The sequence below is a fragment of the Buteo buteo genome, chromosome 26 (assembly GCF_964188355.1).
Source record: "Buteo buteo chromosome 26, bButBut1.hap1.1, whole genome shotgun sequence".
Classification (NCBI taxonomy): domain Eukaryota; kingdom Metazoa; phylum Chordata; class Aves; order Accipitriformes; family Accipitridae; genus Buteo; species Buteo buteo.
The window spans coordinates 1,491,717-1,511,212 of record NC_134196.1 but is presented as its reverse complement, the minus strand read 5'-3'; the positions used below and the strand labels follow the sequence as shown (position 1 = coordinate 1,511,212).

General features: G+C 44.3%; 1 protein-coding gene across 1 annotated transcript; it reads right to left on the bottom strand.

Annotated features, from left to right (window-relative positions):
- Positions 1–3,899: 3,899 nt before the first annotated feature.
- Positions 3,900–19,459, bottom strand: STRA8 (stimulated by retinoic acid 8). The gene is made up of 8 exons (XM_075057864.1): positions 18,550–19,459; positions 16,813–16,888; positions 15,297–15,381; positions 14,740–14,892; positions 11,356–11,638; positions 9,998–10,074; positions 8,231–8,342; positions 3,900–4,678 (listed from the first exon to the last, which is right to left on the bottom strand). Exons 1-8 carry the CDS (start codon positions 18,871–18,873, stop codon positions 4,604–4,606), a joined length of 1,185 nt encoding a protein of 394 aa, XP_074913965.1. The 5' UTR covers positions 18,874–19,459; the 3' UTR covers positions 3,900–4,603.
- Positions 19,460–19,496: the final 37 nt, after the last annotated feature.

Here is a 19,496-nt window from a genome sequence, read left to right as displayed (position 1 = left end):
GACCAGGCTGCGGAGGACAGTGTCCAGTGAGCTCGGGACGGAGAGCCATAGCCTCTGCGGGCAGCCTGTTCCTGTGCCTGACCACCTTCACGGTGAAAAGCGTTTTCCCTTGCGGCTAACTGGAATTTCTAATGCTTCACCTTGTGTCTGTTGCCTCTTGTCCTGTCACTGTTCTCCGAGACAAATCTGACCCCATCTTCTCTGTGCCCTCCATCGGACAGCTGAAGGCCACGGTACGATGCCCCGTTTGCCCTCTCGTCTCAAGACTGAACAAAACCTGGTGGTTTCAATGAAAAGCCTTTATTCCTCATGCCTATTACAGTCCTGGTCTTTAGTCCCGTCCTGCAGCTGTAGCGGTATGTGGCTTGTTTTATTGGTAAGTAATATATTGTTGGGGTTTTTTTTTGCTTTGAGAGTGAATGAAGCCTGAATAGATCAATTGTGTGAGCAGTGGGATCCTAAGGGAGGAAACATTATGGTATAAGTAGTTTGCTCTTATGGGCAGGTTGGAGTGCCTCCGTTGAAGACTGTGGTTGTTATGTCTTTGGGACAAAAAATGATTTGTACATTTAAGTATACCCGATCCCCACCCCCCATCACAGATTTTACAGAGATGACTATTCCCAGGCATCCCAGCTCTGGTATCTTCTTCAACCTTGACTACGTCTCTAAGCTCATTTAGAGCCAGCCTATGCTCCCAGGGGATCCGGCAGACAAACCCATGGTCTTACTCATCATTACTCTCGAATTTACTTGTGCTGTAGCATGTGTGTGAAAGCCAGTCGTTAGTCTACATCACCCTCTTCCCCTGTCCTGTACTGAAGCTGCCAGGCTGCTGCTGGCCAGACCCACCACACACCGAGGAGTGGTTAGATGGGATCAGGATACATGGCTAACGAACGAGGTACGCGAGCCGCACCAACAGGGCCAAAACCTGCTGTACTACACGGCCTTCAGATGCTCCGTCTTCCATGCAAGACTATTTCCTCTGGTGCGATGGTTGGGATCCCCACACGGAAAAAGCAAGGTGGGAAGCACGAGTGGGGAACCCTCAGTAATTTTACTGGCTCTGTGTCAGCTCCACGGAGGCTGCAGCCGTATCTTTTTTGCTTCTCCTCGTAAGACATGTTAGGATGCTGGCAAGTGCCAGAGGTTTAGATTTGCTTTAGCCCTGTTAAAAAAAATAATATTGGCATAGGCTTCCTACAAAAATCAGTCTTCAGTTGGCTTTTTGCTCCCCACCCCAAGGATGGAGAACGCTGCCCTGCTCTCCCAGCCTGCTGCCGTGTCTGCGTCCCCATCCTGTATTTGGCTTGCAAGCTCCTCGGAGTAGAGCTGGGCATGACTTGACAGCTCCTGGCATGGGGGGGGCCCTCATCCCCAGGGGAGGCTCATTCCTACGCCAGCACATCCTACGGCCCAGGAGGTGCAGACGGCTGGGGAGGGGGGAAAGCTGTGTCTGCTGTTGCTAAGGCTTAGAAGGCAGTTTTTCAGAAGCTGTTTACGTCCGTATTTCAAGCTCAGGCTCCTAAATGTCCTTTAAAATCCCACCCTTTGGTGTGTTTTTTATGTGTTTATAAAATATCCTTCTATTTGCCTCAGGGGGACATTTCCAAATTTTAAAACGAAGTAGGCAGGGGTTAGGCTGCGGGGCCACCACTCCTCCCAGCTGCATGTGGCCACTTGAGGTTTGGAAACAGCTTTGGCTTTGCACCGCAGGGACACAGCTTCTGTTTATTTGCTACTTAATGAAAATAAATGAAAATCAGAGGATCCTCAAGTGTAAAACTGAACACTTGAGGGCTGTCCGAGATTGCTTGGAGAACAGCCAGCTACCTGTCAACTGTATTATTACTCTTCGTGCTACTGTTGAGTCCTGAGTGCAGTAAAACTTACCGATTTCAACCAGGTGTGTGGTCACCCTGCTTGCAGCTTTGCAGAGAGGCAGACAGCTAATTGAGAAGTCCAGGCAGATGGTCCTGCTCTTCTGGCCGAGGAGACCCAATGATGGGTATTCGCTTGTACCTAGGTGCACTGGCTCCAGAACTAACCAGAGGCTCATTTTCACAGCTTTCTCACAAGAAGACATGGCCTGGGCAGTAGGATTGCCCTATGTTACGCTCAATGTGTTGTAAAGTGAGGGGCTGCCACGCTGCAGCACAGCAGTCGTGTACTGGGTCCCACTCTGTCCTGTTCAGGCTGGTCCCCCCAAACCCCTCCAACAGCCGTACTTCTATAGATGCATTCATGTTTCCCAGTCCTCCCTCCCTGCTGCCTTTCCGCCTCCAACTCCTTCCCACCGCCCTGCCCCAGTAGCCTGCTAGCCTACGTTTTCCAGATTTTTTTCATGAAAAGTTTCCATCAGACCAACCACTGAGCGCACACGTAGCAATAACGCGCGCAGGAATTAAGGCTGCTTCCCTGCCAAGGCAGAGCAGTTATTGTCTGTGTAGTGTCAGCTCTGCAGGAGGGGAAACTGCCTTCCCACATCACAGGCAGGCCTGCACTCTTGTAAACTATGATCATGTGGCAGGAGGAGCCAAAGTAATGTGTTCTTCATGTTCTCCTTAATGTCATAACACCTCCCACAAAGCCTGCTACCATTTGGAGGAGTTATCCTTTTCACACCTGTTGTTTCACATTAATGTTCAGGCCAGTCTTACACCTAAACTTCTCCTGGTGAAACATCAGAAGCTCTTACGTGTGATGATCAAGGGAATGCATCTACAATAGTGTATGGTGTCCATTTAAAACTGTCTCCCCTGGTAGATGGCAGGCTGAAAGTCATCTGAAAATGAAATATTCTACTGTTTTAACTTCTGTTCTGGACTGGCCTTCAAAAGGGTGGGGATGAAGGGCTAATAAGAAAAGGTTGTTAACCCTCGAATATTATCTACTCGCATCACTGTCCTACGGCACATGACAGTATTGCCAAGTTTGACCTCAGCTGATGCAGTAATTAAGATGGACATGGTGAAAGAATCATTAATGTAACAAACCTGACCAAATGTTGTGTGGCAAATGGAACTGGAGGTGAGAGAACTCTGTATGATTTCTACAGCTAAAAACTTGTAGAAAAAATATCCTCAGTCCTGAGAAAAACTAACATATTTCCCTCCAAAACTACACAAAGATAAGAAAACATGGGCAGAAACTTAATGTAAACACTTACTACTGTAGGTACATATATATATATATGTCTCTTGTGCTAGCTAAAGGAAAGAATGATTTCACCTTGGATCCCCTGCAAAGTCTATACCTGTATTTCAGCCAGCATGTGTCCTAAAAGCCAGATTGCCCAGGGAATGCACATGCTTGGTATTCTGGAATTCGAGGAGGAGGAGAGCCAGCATTGCTTATAGCCTCAGAACAATGATAGCCTGTACACAAGAAGCACACTAGAAAGGCCAGGGAAAGGCAAGCCTGCACCTGGAGAACTCAGAGGGGCTCTTAGACCCCAACAGCATCTACAATTAGGACTCCCACTTCCAACCACAACAGCCTGGCAAACATCCACCTGGGAGTGCTACCACAGCCTCAACCGCAGGGACAGAAGGTGCTCTGGAGGAATTATTCTCCCCTTGTACTTCAGTACTAGGCTCCAAATGTGTTTGCTTGAATACAGCTGCATGTAGCATGTTCTTACGCACCAAGGCAGAGCTGTGCCACAGCCCAGCCCTCTTGGATTCAGCCTAAAAGCCTGGCTGCTGTAGACTGATGGATACCTGGGCATGCCAGCTTTAGTTTAGATTTTAAAATAGAACTTTTAGCCTTTCTCTCCGTGATGGCTGTTCGCATGACTTTAGCATAACCACTGTCAATACAATCTGTCAAAATCTGCAGAAAGCCTTTAATGATAGCTCTGAGATGTGAAGGATTTTATTCATCTTCATAGCATTTTTAATTCCGAGATACTATCTGAGCAGCACTACTCATCAAAGAATGAGATGTGGCAGAAGAGCTCAGGGCTGATCACTCAGCCTTACACACCGTGCAAAAGTAAATAATCCAAAGTGTGTTATTGTGCCTGCACTTCTCTGGGTAATTTGGGAGTGGGTGACCACTGCTGCTGTCCTCATCAAGAGATGGAAGAGACTCATCTCTCTGTGAGGAAATCCCTCTTTCCTTGTCAGCCCGAGCTGAAAAATTGCACCAGAAAAGTAATCACTGCCAGGGTGCAGGGTACTTTTTGTGATTTTTGCAGGCTGCAGTTTGAGACCTGCATCCTCTGGGGGTGTGCAGGCTGTCACTGATGTCACCTCTCTGCAGCTCTTCCACAGCTCATGCTAGGCAAGGTCACTTAACTGTACATGCCTCAGTTTACTTGTGAAGTGAGGTTAAACATTAAAAAGCAATAGACAAAAGTATTTCTTAAGATTTTATAAATATCTAAAACCTGGAACTTTTAAAGGTATAAATTACTCAACTGATATATCAAGAAGCACTGATGAGGGAATGGGAAGTCAATGGTAACAAACCACTTTTTAACACAGTGTCTCCACACTCTGCTCAGAGAGGGGCTTCACTGAAAGAGGTGCAGTCTCTTCACGTGCCTGGCATACCCAGCAACACTTGGCAAAACATTAGCAAACAGAGATACTGTTTAGAAATCTTCATCATCGAAGGTCTCAGTGCACCTCAGCATCACAGTCTCGTAATCGAACTGAAGATCTTCTTCCTGAAAGCCCCCCCAAAGGCAAGCAGAATTAAAAAACACAGGAGTTGACCATGTTTCAAATATACAGTGGGTTGGTCAAATGCTGCTGTTTGTCAGCTAATGCGCCATGAGCCCTCCTTCCTCTCTGAATCAGCAACCAGCACTTGTCAAGTGCCTGAGGCGCCTGATGAAGAATGGCTCAAATTTTCAACCAATTTCTTTCTAAAATCACAGGGCTCCACCCTGTGACTATTTACATCATTTAGACAGCTATTACTGACTGTGGTAGCAAGTGGGTCATGTAACAGGCTCTGAAGATATGAGAGCTTCCTCGAGGCCTTAACTTCTACTGACTTCAGTTTGCTGCTCTTTTAGCAACAGAAGGAAATGGCCTTCTCTTTCACCAGCTTACAGAGAATAAAAGTGGCTCTTGAGAAATCAAAGTCTAGGAGATGAAAGTGTTCATCTAGTCCACCTTCTGCATTGATGCAAGACTCTTTAGGACAAGACTGTGTTTAAAAATAGGTGCTGTTTAAAAAATATATAGCTTAAGGAGCACTAAATCCCACTTGCTTGTCAAGTGACTCATCTAAAATCCATAATTTTAAAAGAAAATGTGCCTTTGAAGATGCAAAGGTGCTCAGTGCTATTTAGAAAAAAACCCCAGTCTTTCACTTAGATATTGTAAAACCTTTGCACCTCAATCTAAATTAATTCTTTACTGCCTTTGCTGCCCAGCATCTTTTATGATGTGACCATAAGACAACAGCTCTTGAAAAATGACAAGATTATTTAAGCAATCTCATGCTCAGAAATATTTCTCTACCATGTACCATGGAAGCATGCTCCTGTTCTCATTTTCGGGTCACTGTCCTTTTAAGAGCCTTCCCTTTCCTTGTCCAAATGATTTCCTCCCTCCTCTTGTGCGAGTCTTTCTCAAGCATTTTATACCAGTGGGGTGCATGCCCTTGGCAGCCTTGAGAGCCAGGGCAGCGGCTCAAGAGGAGCTGCACTCAGTGGACCTGTGACTACGAAACAGTGAACATACACAAGCCGACAGTAGTACTGTGTACCTGGACAGTTAACCAGAAATAGCATAACATAGTGCTGGCGTGTAATGACCAGCAATAAAACCCGTCACCTCATCAGCACTGCAGATGAAAGGAAAGGAGACCATAGGCTGCCTTTCGTATTTCAGTCAGGTGCACATCACATGCCTTGCCTTGGTAATGTACCTGCTACCCACCTCTCTATCTTCTACAAGGTGTGTGCACAGTGCACCAGAACATCACTTTATCCTTGGGATAATTTATCCCAGCACTGCCCAAACTCCTGAGCTAGTGTAGCACTGGCACAAGTACGATATCAAGGGAGGGGGAATGGTCTGCAGGGGTTCAGTCAGACCCATAAGACAAGCAGGAAGGCCTCCCTTCCCTGTGAAGTTCAGGAGTCTCCAATGCTCTGAGTAGCCCTATTTCTGGGGTAAGGTATGTAGCTCAGACTGAGCTCTCTGCTGCTGCTTGAGTTGGTGTGTTTCAAGCCAGGTGGAACATCTCCCATCCCCACTCTGCAACCACTTCCATAACTGCCTCAATCTGTTTGTTTTGAGATGGAGCTGAATTTCTGCTCTCAAAACAAAAAATTCTTGTCAGTCTTTTTTTTTTTTTTTTTTTTTTCCTCTTGGCAGGACTCTCTAGATGTGCTGTACTGCAGTTATCTAATCCAAAACAGACTGTGACCTTCATATTATCTTTAGCCTGGGTGATTTCTGCTCAAACTCCCTTTTTATTGTTTTATCACAGACAACTCAAAGTTCCTGCCTAAAAGAAGTGCACGCAGCCTTTTATGTCCTTTTGGATCCACAGAGCTGAGTCAACTGCCAATTTGCAGTACAGCTTCTTTTGCTGCCTGTGTTCCTTCCCATCACTCCCATTCTCCTAGTCTTATTTCAAATGCGCTTCTTTAAAGCTAGAAAGAGACACTATCTCTTCTCATACCACCTCATCTGGGACCAGTGAGATGGACTTGGGCTCACATACAACAATGCAGCACCAAGCAGAAGGACAAAATGGGTCCACCTAATGCTGCCAGGCATGATAAAGAAATTTTAAACCGGAAAATACAGCATCTTGCCTAAAGCTTTTCTTTCTTTTCTAGGCATGCTCAATTCACGGTCATTTACATAAACACAGGAAGAATGCTGCCCTTATGAAGAACATAGCTATTCACAGACCAAAGTGCTATGTAGATCAGTGGCTGGTCTCTAACAATGGCCAGGAGTGGATGTTTAGACAGAAAGTGCAAGAATTGTGCATCCAGTGTGCTCTGTTCCACAATATATACTCCCACATTACGGCAAACTGTGCTGTGAGGACCTTCTGAGATGGAAATTGTATCTGTACCTTCAGATTTAGTAATTGTCAATGGTTTGATGCCCCAGCAGTTAAATCTGGTAATTTGCATGTGCAAGTATTTTTTAATATGCTGTTTGTTCATTTCATTGAGTGCTTTCTAGTTCTTCTGGTGTTAGACACAATGAATAATCATTCTGTGTACCAAATCTACACCATTTAGGATCAAAATTCTGTCACTGTACCCCTCAGTCTTTTTTTGCAGAAAAGTCCTACTCTGATAGCTTCTGTTTAATGCCTTTTGCTGTGCCTGCTGCCATTCTCTGCACCTCCTCTAGTTCTACTGTCTCCCTGAGATGGTGGAACCAAACGGCACACAGCAGTCACTGTGTGATAGATTCAGATAGTAGTGCAACACTAGTTTCTGCTTTGTGTTCTGTCCTAATTACCCCTCATCGCTAACACTCAATTTCCTTCAAAGGAGCATCTGCTCAAGTAACAGAGACTGGGTAGAAGCTAGGCGATAGAAAATAGCAAAACAGTGGCTACTGTGGAGATACAATTGACTCTGAGCCCAAACAAGCATACTCTGACTGAGGGATATCTCCCTTTCAGTCCTCCACCCATGTGCAAGCTCTGAGCCACATCCTTGGCAGGAGGGCAAGAAGGGGAGGAAGAACACTGCAAACACAACGACTTCTGGATCAGCAAACCTGCAACAGTAGGCTGAGGTTAAGAGGCAGCTCAGCAGCTGTTTATCAGCTCTTTCAAGAACACGAATACCCTACTCCTAAGGCCTGCCAGCGGAGGGCTCAGGGTAGGGAACCTGGCACCCAAACAAGCAGAAGGTGGTCCTACTGAGCTCAGAATGAAGCGGCCGGGGATTAATGAGAACTGCAAAGTGAGCTTTGCCTGCTCAGATGAGATCACTCAAGCTTCTCCACAAGGAACTTTCATGCAAACAATTAAAAAACCCAAACATTCCTCATGTCATTTGCCATTCTGAATGATATTCAAAGCAGTAATAACCCCTCGCACTTTGCCTCTTACAAAGGCAATTCTACTGACCTTTTGGAATGACACATCTGAAGTGATGAACCGCAAGTTCTTATTTGTAATGATTCTGGACAATATGATCAGAAGCACAGAAAACAGAAATCCCTTTCTGACAATGACTGAAATACATTACTCCTTCTATAAAGAATCCTTCGGCAAAGCTTACCTGGCAAAACTGTGTATTAGCAAAGAAAAGGCTTTTCAGGAAGTCAGTGATCTGCAGATAGAGTCCGTGGTGATCCCCTGGACTTTCAGAAGTGCAGCTTGCAAATGCTGAACTGAAAATGGAACCAGATACTATATTTAATTTCCTGTTCCCTCATTTCTCCTCCTACTTACTTTCTTTCCTCCACATTTTACTTATAAATTAAAAAAGATTAAAATTGTTTTCAAGACGGTTCTGATATTAAAGACAATAGCCAAGCAAGGGGGGGAATGGAGGTGGACGTATGGACGAGATACTGTCTAATAAATGCAAGGAAGATATGTAAGAACAGAAACAGCAAAACAAGAAACGAGAAACAACAAAGAGATCCACTGATACATGACAGCTATAGTAACACTGTTTTGAGGAAAAGTATATATCCATTATAACAGAGAGCAACAATGGTTATTTGGTAGTATATTTTGTAGTGTTGTTCAGAGGAACAACTTTGACTTCTTTTGTAAAGTTTTAGAGTGAATGCGGTAACACGTGGTTGTGAAATGACATATTAGCTATCACCGGCAGGTTTGTACTCAGGTAACAGGTAACTGGCAAAAAGCTAAGATATTCATTCTGGACCTCACCTCTATATTCTCCCTGGGATTTTACAAAGTTCTGCCATCACGCCTCTGTCCAGAGTTACAAGGCAGAGTGATAAGGAAGGAAGGAAACAAGACAAATGTTGACTACTGAAATACTGATCTAATTTGGGACCTAAAACAGATTGCAAAGATGATGGCAATACACTGCAGTATTAAGTAATACATAGTCTTATTTTAACCTTTATTATGTATTCAAGTATATTCTGATCAACAGCCAAAACAACCTTATTTCCATTCATTCTGTTCTGAAAGTGCAAGGTAGAATGCTGGTGAAAGAAAAAGAGATTCACACTGAAGAACTCTCTAAATATGGAAAACTAAGTAGAAAATGGGATTTAAAAAAACAGTTTAAAAACACTATTTGCAAAGTGAAACAATCCTAATGAAGACTAAGTAGCAAGAACGCATAAAAGATGAGTCATAATGTGATTTTCCTCTTGAGGAAAGCAACCCTTTCCTTTCTTTGGTCCACTGCAAAAAATCAAAGGCAGTGCCAACTTTGTATCTGACATGTTCTGTTTCAGATAACTCATCTGACCTGCAGAGGAAAGAGATGTTATTATTTAATTGGTCTTGTGTTTCTTTGATGTTACTGTTCAGGTCAACCACACTTTAAGCTTGATCACCTCCTTGTGATTGAATTAGGGTACTTGAAAAAGGTAACTGAGACAGTGTTAAAAAATTATCATTTTTTGTCTCATTAAATGAGAGTACAGTTTATGATTAACTGACTTATCCAGAGAATGCCTTACGGTCCTTATAGACCTAGCAAGTGAGACAGAGAAAATGAAAACATTACAAATATTGTAATTTGAAAAGATGGAAAGCTACACAGAGTAAAGAAGAAAATCAGAAGGACCTCAGTTATCCTGAAGTGATGCTCTTAATAAGGGATTCTTACTGATTCTGCCATAAATGCCTACTAATAATTTCACTTTCACACATTAAGAGACAGTATTATTGCAAGCACAATTGCTGGAGGCTGCTATTCTAACCATTTACTAAAAATTAGGCACAAAAAAGGAAGCTAGGCTATTGCATTACTACACAGAAAACTTGCCATGGAGTATTGACAGTGGGCTATTAACTTACTTTGTCTAGCAAAAGGGGCGAGTTGGTACTTTACCTCTGGCTAGACATTCCCTGAGTCTCGCTTCTGTCAAGGAAACCAGCAGCAACATCAAATGCATCTTCAAACATTACCTATCAGAGAAAACACTTCAGATGTCAACATATCCAGCCACGTAAAAGTTTTACCTAGGGCATAATTTTTAATAATGAATTCTTTAAAAGCATAATACTTTTTCTTTCCATTTAACAGATACATTTACAGCTAGAGTAAACACAGAGTAAACCAAGAGGGTTTTGTGGAGACAAGAATAATAGGAATAACTGTATTTCATGACTAGGAACACAAGGTTAGTCCATTCCCTTAGGCCTGTGCTTCAACCTCTAGGTATTAGACTTAACATTACATGTGCCCCAAAATCAGTAAAAACCATGAATTGTATCAGTGCTTTAGAGACCTGCTGCTTATGGCTGGAGATCTCAGCTGTACCAGCCAGTCTCCCCAAATCTGATTTCCAGTGTGCAACCTGGCTTACAAATGAGTTAAGATGCATCCTGTGACAGACCGATAAGCTCATTAGTTCACTCCGCCATAATGCAGTTCACACATTTTCTGTGCCAGAAAGTACTGTACATACAACATCCCCATGACATTTCCTAAGAAGGTCAGCAATATCAGTTGTGTCCTGTGACTCAAAAAGCACTTGTCAATGCAATTTATTTATATGCTAAAGGTAGACATCTGTCCCTCCTTTGCAGCTAATAAAATTACCCGTCTTTAAGCAGCTAGTTGCTTAAGTAATCAGTGCTCCAGGAGCAGTTTACAAAGAGTTGGCTGTTATTTCATCTCTTTTTAACAAATGCCCTGGTCTACTCAGTCACTGATTTCTTGGATCTGCAGAGATGCATGGCACAGGCAGTCATTAGCCCTGTTCCACTGGAACTGGTCTACAAATACTTTCTCTTTGCTACCAAGTGCTTTGATGAAAAAAACCCACCCAACCCAAAACACAGCAGGCCTTGGCAAACTCAGTATTCCTTCTGGATTTAGATAATCTGTGCTTCTTGGAGAGTTTGCAGAGCACAGTAACTGTATAATTCATGTTCTTTTTCCCTCCCCCTGGAGCAAGTTAGAGCAAATTTAACTCTTACTTAGCACAGACACTCTACAGGTCAGTGGAGACTAGCAGGATTACTACCACTGCACTCCTATAGCTTGCTGTGTATCTTCCCAAGAGAGAATTTGGTGCAGGCGTTTACTCAAAGACTGCTTATTGTCTCCACTTATGCATTCAAGTAGTCTTGAGAAAGCTTAATTACAACTACTGTATGTTTCCAATTAAAAGCTGCAGAACCAATTAGCATCTGAAGGCTTGGAGTTTCAGAGGCAGACCATGTATGTTACTCAGCACTTACTTCCTCTGGTGTGGAGACTGAGGAACCACTGGCTTCCTCACTGTTTCCTCGGCTGTCCCTCACACTACCTTCAGTGCATGCAGGCTCTTGACAAGCAATCTTAGGATCCATGAGGGAATCTCTCTGGCTACAGTACTGCAAGATGCTGTCTCTCCTTTCTTCAGAAAGCTCTTGCCAGAGGTGGGAAATAGCTGTGGAGACCTCAGGAAGAGGCACCTCCTCAGTGCAAACAATTCTATGCTCTATCAGCAGGTCCACTGTGTGCTTATAAAAATACAGGTATCTGTAAGGAAAGGAAAGGGAGCACCTCTTAAGAGCAGGCTACGAAACAGCCATCTACTGTAAATCAGCAGGAGACTGGGGAATAGCTCTGATTCATAACTACTTCACTGTCTCCCCTCTCTAAGACTCCATACAATTACTGAAGGTTGCCCAACACTGAAGATTTTAGCAACTCTGTTCTGCCAAGATTTCATCTGCAAAAGACAGGCTCCAGCCACAGCCTCAGTGGACTGCCTTACAACAGAAGCTCCGGGCGCTGCAGGCTGTACTTGTTGCACAGGCAAACCTCATTCTGGCATTTAATAAATTTTGAGTTACTTGCCTTTGTATCCTGAGGCTTTTACACTATAAGTCACTTTTTATACTTTTACTGGTATTGCACTACACTTAAAAGCCTTGGCTGAGGTCATATCCTGACATATTAGGTACTATACATGCAGATTGAAAGAGACTACCCCAGGCCTGGATGCTCTGACTTAAATAAGCATGGGAGCTCAATTTCCTCCATTTTACATATGAGGAAATGCATCCCTAAGACTTACTTCTATGCAGTCTGTAGTGAAACTGGTAACGGAACCCAAGTGTTGCAATTTCAACACGGTGACTAAATCTCAGAACGAGCCCGCTTCATCTCTTAGCACTGTGCGACACAGTGAACCAGGGATAAGAATGTCTACTTTGGAAAACACCACTGAAGGTTATTTTACGTTAATTACATGCTTAGAGCGTCTCAGATGAAAATAACAAGATCAAAGGAGTACAAACCAAGAGTTCTATAAACAGCAGTCATTGTTACTAAGTTTGGGCTCAAAATGATTCTTTGGAAGATGTCCCAAATGAGCACATTTCCTGATTAACTGAACAGTATTGCATAACAAAGTAACTCAAAAGAGTTCAGCCTTTTCTTTTTGGAAAAAAAAAAAAAAAGAAGAATTACTTGTTGCAGCAAATCAATACTGAAAATCTTAAGATAATTCTGCATGCAAGTATAAATATGTTTAAACTCCAGTTTTGATACTCTGGAGTATTTTCCACCATTACTGGAGACAAAATACCGGAAGGGGAATAAGTGTTCTCATGTAAGGTATTGCGCTCACTAAGGATTCTGGATGTCCAGCTCCAAACAAAGGATCTGGAGTTTCTCAAACAGAAGAATATGAATCACCACTAGATTGCTTTGCTAAAGAAACTAAGCTTGAACCATGACTTCACTATTTCCTTCCCAGCTGCAAGGAGACAACCACGTTTTGCACTGGACAGAGTACTGTGCAGTCCTACCAGTGTAGCTCCTGCTGCTGGACATGGAAAAAAAAACCTAGTCCGTTGAAGCTCAAAGCATTTCTGATGCTGCCCAAATAATGTGATTGGACAATCACCAAAAGCCTGTTATTTTCTTTGCTGAAGAGTCTCTATTGTTTTATGCCTGTTATAAAAGATCATTTTTTGAGAATTAGCTACGAACCAGCTGCCGTCTGCCATAAGACTGCAGGATAAGTGCCAGAGTCCACACAGTACAGGCCCTGCTCTACCTTGTCAGTGAAGAAGGAGAAAGTCAGGTGTTTACAGCTCTGTTGTGCAGTCTTTGATGAATAAAGCTTACTTCCCCCAGAAAATCTTGATTCAGCACTTTTCAAGGTCTTTTAAATGATACCTTACCACAGCCGCCTCTGATTCTCACAAGAGCAAAAGTAGAACAGTAGCGGGAGGCTGGTGCCATCTGCTGGCACAGCTGCAGTCTCAGTTTGATGAAAAACTCAATAATCCAAGGGAATTTTATAAATAAGCACCAGTTCAAAGCAAAAGAGAAGAAGGAACTGCGGAAGTTTTTGTTTATGGTGGTGATGCTGTGGAAGAGGATGCCAGCTGCAGCTGTGGATTCTCCTGCACTGTATATTCTTAACTCTGGAATGGTTAGGGTGAAATTGACTCTGCTTGATGGTACAGGATAGATTAGACATCCACCTGTTTCTCAAATCTTTATGATGAAATGATAATTTATCCTTTAGGAAAAGCATCCATGACCTCTAAGTACCTCCTAGTGCCATCTGACAGCAAGGGGAAGAATATGATGAATAATGTACTCAGTCTTAAGATATCAATAACTTGAAAAAACCCAGTAATTTTACCATTACAACCCCAGACTAAAATACATGAACCACTGACATGAGAACAGTGGCCTTTTTAGGTCCTGAATCAGGCACTTAGGAGCTGATCCTAAAGGGGGTTACAGTCTCACACCCCCTAGCTATAAATGTAACACACATGTAAGTGTTTAGGTTCCCCTCCACCTTCCCATGTTGCATTTTGAGGAGTGCTTTCTGACCACCATTATTCTGCAGCCCGCAGGCTGAGGACTACATGATCTTCCCTGGTCCCATCCAGCCTTACCCTGCTCCGATCCAACAAAAAAGGTACGCCAAGCTGCCAGGAGCTATGGGTCTACTTCTGGAAGGAGCAAGTGTGTTCATAACAATGCTCCTCATAACAACGCCATTAGAGGCAGGATGAACATCACTGTGGGGGAAAGTATCTGCCTACATCTGGTTCCTGCACCTCCCCAGAACACACATAGCTAGACTCTTGAGAATTTAACCTGGTGCAGCAATTCCTACGTTCCTAAAACCTAGCCCCATTGCAGGCATACAGCTTGATAGTGGTACTGATACCACAAACACACAGGGACAGGCACCTGCATAAATCATTCTGGATGAATAACCTCCTATTCCATCTGAGCTTGCCTGTTAAACCACTACTGTTAGCAGGTATGTTGCATCTTACTCTGCAAGCCCTATGGAGAGTGGTAAGGCATGGCCACACAGGGACTGACACACTTGAAAGAAATTTTTTTGTCTTTCCTCAGGAATTTTCCAAGGCCTGGAGAACTGGGGGCTGCTCTGACGCTGGGAGTCCATTCACATGCAAGTCACAGGTAAGGAACTTGGGAGGTGCTCAGCTTCATCACCAGCAGGGCCAAAGCTGCTGGCACAAGGCTTCTGCAAAGCAGATGCAGGCTCCAGCAGTGCTGCATGAATGGCAGTGACTGGATGCACAGTGTTAATGCCAACAAGTTAAAAAACTGAAGGCAATGTGGGGTGCACCTACCGTTCAAATTCCACCAGATCTGGGGATGAAGTCTCTGAAGACTGGATCAATTCTGGCTTCCCATCCTCTTCCAGTGTTTGTTTTTCACATTCTCCAATCAGATGCCAGACGGTAGAGTCACTCTCACTCACAGCTTCCAAGGCTGATGCAGTGCTGGAAAGAACACACAGGAAAAAAAGCCACATGAGCAACTTCTTAACTGGATTAATAAGGCCCTTGTCATGGTCACTCCCGAGTCCAGGGCCATTCTTCCCGAGCCAGCTTTCTCCTCCTCCTTTCGCTTTGCCAGCAAATGAGAAGTCCTTGGTGGAGATCAGCTACATAGAAAGGAAAGGAAATACAAGCACTGACTGGAAATGAGACCAACAATACACTTAAAGTGTTTGTGCACTGTACAGGATTACAGGGGTCCAGGTGAAATCTCTTCATCTTTTCCTCACGGTGAAAGGCCTCTGCTTGAAAATTCAGTAACAATGACAAAGAGGTTGTTCAGAGATGCTGGGAGGGAAGCAAATGCAAAGTATTATCTTCTTTCCTTGATTGGTATAAGCCCTTACCTGTGATTGCTGAAGTGCCTCTTGACATATTCCTCCCTGACTTCCTCCAAGCTGGACGGGTTCCCATCCTCCAGACTGAAGGAGTCTGTTGTGAGTAGAAAGGTACTGTCACATCAGTGGCACTTTCGGCTTCCCTCTCAGCCCCAATCAAACAGAATAATTTCAACAACTAGTTCTTCATGAGCCAGAGCTTTTTGTCAGGCAAAAATGATGTGGAAGGAGAAACTTCTGCCCCTCCAACAATGTAACTAGCATTATTGGGAGTTTAAGATCATTGAGGAACTTAGAATCAATGCCTTCTTCCTAACGTTGGTCTGACAGAACTGATGGTGAAAACAACCAGCAAATCAAAGTCCAGGCAAGCACTAGTCAACACAGTATTTTGTGATTGCCACATAATGAGGAAACTGCATGTAAAAACCTCTGACAACCAACCCATGATTCACAAGCAGTACGAATTGTACATATATGCAAGTAAATACAAGGGGAAGTTACCCCTTCAATTTTGCTCTGTCAAACTATTGCTTCTACCTATGACTGACTGACTTTTATGGGTTATCCAAGGATGTGGGTTCAGAGGAGACTGCTTATTTTAAGCACTGGGACTTTTAGTTGACAAAAATTATTGGAGGTGCAAGTTGCATGAATAGCAGTGTTTTTTTCTAGCTGACGCTAATTTGGACACTTGAAGGGACACAGAAGTATGCCCAAAGTCTCTATCCCATCAGCCCCCTGGCCTACTTGCCATCCCTGGAGGCAGTGGCCAGCATCAGTAAACAGAAGGCACGCTGGCGAGGGCGTGAAGCCCCGCAGCAGGAGCTGCCTCAACTGCGGACAGCATGTGCTAGACCAGCGTGACGCATGGTGTCACAGGTGGTAACAGACGAGCGCGTGAAGACGACCCACCAAGCTGCAGCATCGCTCTTACCCATTTCTATCAGAGTAAATTCTTAAATAGAGGCTCCCCCTTCCTATACTAGGAAATCCTCAACAGCTTCTCTGTCCTTTTTTACCTCACACCAGAGCCTGCCAAAATTTAAGCTCTGGCTGTGCTTGACTCGCAACGCTGGGTGCTCGTGACGGCTGTGACTTGCACTGCGCCACATCGCTGCGGCTGGCACACAGGCTCCTGCAGCCTCTCAGTGGGAGCCCAAGCATGCAGCCTGGGGACCCATGCCAGCCCCACACCTGCTGGGGGTGAATCGGCAGCAGGGTGACAAGGGCACTCTGCCTGAACTGCCTGCTGCCATGGGATAGCAGGAGTTACTTGTTTCCTTCCTTCACCTAGGCTGGGGAGGGGGTAGGAATGGCTGAGAGTCAGAGGGGGATTTCTGAGGTGCAGCGCTTAGTGGGTCGACAGACTTTTCACTATCCCTTGTTTATTGCTACAACTAAAGCCACAGTTAGCTCTAATGCTTTAATGGGCTCAGCTGTGTACCTATCTGTCTCTATTTAAGAAATAAATAAAAAACAAGTCCAGGCACTCTGTCTAAGGCAAATATTTGCATACAGTTACCTTTCATCTTCAGAAAAGAACCCAAGGTTTGCTCCAGCTTCTGGATAGATTTCTTAGCCTTACGCAAAACCTGATACTAAACATAAGAAGAAATCAGAAGTGATTGCTCTCTGCTCTGACTAGATTCATGTTTTAACATGCCTTGGTTGTTTTCTTCACTCTTCCTTCATTTTGACCTTCAGTTATCTTGATGTCTCTGTGAAAACAACTGTGTTGTTTCACCAGCTACCCTTATCCATATGAAAAGGGGAAAGAACTAATACCAGAGCAAACTTAAATATAGAATAAAAATATTTAGGTATTTATTATGCATTACATACACAGAACACCCAGTCACATAGACATTTGCTACTTAACTCTGATCTTCTTTCATCAGCAAATGGTCTTGTTTGGATCGTTCTCTTCTTGAAGTGTGTCCAGAAATACCATGCTGTGAAGTCTTCTTGGATGTCTACCAACTTTAGGCATCAGACTTTACTAATCATTTCCCATGAGAATTTAGCTAGGAGAAGCCTTTGCCATGTTCTACTCTCGGCTACACCGATGTTAACTGGAATAACTTCAGTGCTGCACATCATTCCTTCATCATTTATAGCAAGCATAACTGAGAACATATGGGCAACGCATTTAAGCATACACATCTCAAAAATATTTCAAGACTTATGTAATTGGTGAGACCATCCACGATCACCTTAGACAGGATGTCTACCCCGCAGAGCTTTCACACTGGATATTTTAGCCAGCACTAAGCACTAGGATTAGAAGTGAATTTCTGTATTTAGGCTCTTGAAAATATTGAACTTCCTTGGCCCCCAAAAGTCACACAAGGGGCACATGATACTATGAAAAAGCTATTTGAAGAATTGGTATGTGGAGATAGTCCCCTTAGACTAGACAGAACAAGTATGCGTTTAGTCTTGTCTTCAGAGATCATGGTGACTTCAGCTTAACTTGCATCTTGTTCAGAACATGGCAAACTGAACTCTCACCTCGACCTGCATGAGAGGCAAGAGCTCAGCAGGCACAAGCCCTAGATAGCAGTATTTCGCATGTTCAGAGCCTCAAAGCCCTTTACAAGGACAATTCCTGTCCTAAACAGTCATTACCCTCTCCATTTTACACACTGGAAAACTGAAAGTACCCAATCTAACTAAATGAACTGGTGGCAGAGTTGAGGATAAAAGGACTCCTAATGTTTATTCCTCTGCCTTGAACATGGCAATATCCATCTTTTCAGTAGCATTTTCGGTCAATTAAATAGTTTCTTAGTTTAGTAGAGACCAATAAGCAGTACTAGTGTTTTTTTCCTGACTTACTTTTCCAGAGCGTCTTGAAGACAGAGTGCACTTCATAAGGCTGAATGAATTACTTCCTCCCCTACAACTTCTTCTGTTCCTACATTTACTATTCTGCTTCATCATGGGATCCCTTGGTTTGTTTCCAGAACACTATAAAGAAGCCACAAAGCTATAGCTATAAAGAAGCTGCAAAACCCCTGTAATAAAAGTGCAGATAAGGCACATGATAAACCCATGACCCAGAGACTACAAAGTGAACAATTTGCTTACGCTGAGCTGGCAGCTTTAAAGTAAAAGAGATCCAGGAAAGCTGCATACAGTGAAATTACACACACACTGGCACCCGTGAAGATACAGTGGTCATCCTAATAAACCTGTTTAAATTTAAACATACCCTTGTATAGTAGCTATGCATAGAGAAATGGTGACTGCTCCGCACCTTTAAGGCTGAGTTGTCTGGCTGGGATAAAACAGCTTCCCGCAATCCGCTGAAGAGTCTTGCTAGCGTAGCCCGGCGGCGTGCCTGGGCCAAGCGCCGCTTTGCCACATGGGGTTCCACCTCCTGCAGGTGTGTCAGGGGACTGGGATTCACTCTGGCATGTGTCTTCCTACAGTCTCCAGCTGTGTCCATCAAAAGCTGCAATGCAACATTTACTTCTACTGAACAAATATGTAAGTGAAGAAAAAGAAATCTTACAGCCTGCATAGAGGACAGACAAAAAAAGGAAAGCTCAGGGTGACTAACAAGAGCACTCCAGCTCATTCTTCCGTAGGAAATAATGGGGTTTGAAATCTTCTCTTTGCCTGGAGGATGCTATTTGTAAGTACTGACTAAAACCTCACCTACCGCTGATAAACTGAGTGGCACGAAACACAGCCGAGACAAACCTCCCACCTCCTGCACCCTTCCCTGCAATGCTTTGATGCTCCATTTCCATGGGATATACAGGGCTCGGCTTCACAAAGCGCTGAGACTCCTCCGCTCCCACCGACGGTACTGAAAGACAGACTTCTTCACAGCATCGCCTTTTTTCCCCCCCCAATTAACTGTGACATCAGGGCAGGCAACGATAACCAGACATCTACATGCGTGACAGGGCCAGATCCACGCCCAGCCGGGCCAGCTGCAGCCACCCCTCCGGCCTGACAAGAGCCCCAAGGCGCCCGCCTCGGAAGCCCTTTCCTGGCAACCGGACCGATGCCCCCTACCCTGTTACCGACCGCAAGTACGGCCTAGAGGTAAGAACGCCTGCCCCTGCTGTTTCTTCCCGGGGAAACCCGTGAGGGCCCCACGCCAGACGCCTCCGGAGGATCGACCGACCGACCTGCCGAGTCCCGCCACGCCACGCCACGCCACGCCACGCCCGGCCCGGCCCGGCCCGCCCC

Bases quoted from the DNA above. Each gene is read 5' to 3' on its own strand.
- STRA8 (XM_075057864.1), bottom strand. From the start codon at position 18,873: ATGAGCTGGAGTGCTCTTGTTAGTCACCCTGAGCTTTCCTTTTTTTGT. The intron at 14,893-15,296 runs GTAAGGGCTTAT...TGTTCTTTCCAG, and splicing joins AGGCACTTCAGCAATCACAG to CACTGCATCAGCCTTGGAAG. The intron at 10,075-11,355 runs GTAAGTGCTGAG...TTTCTCTGATAG, and splicing joins CAGTCTCCACACCAGAGGAA to GTAATGTTTGAAGATGCATT.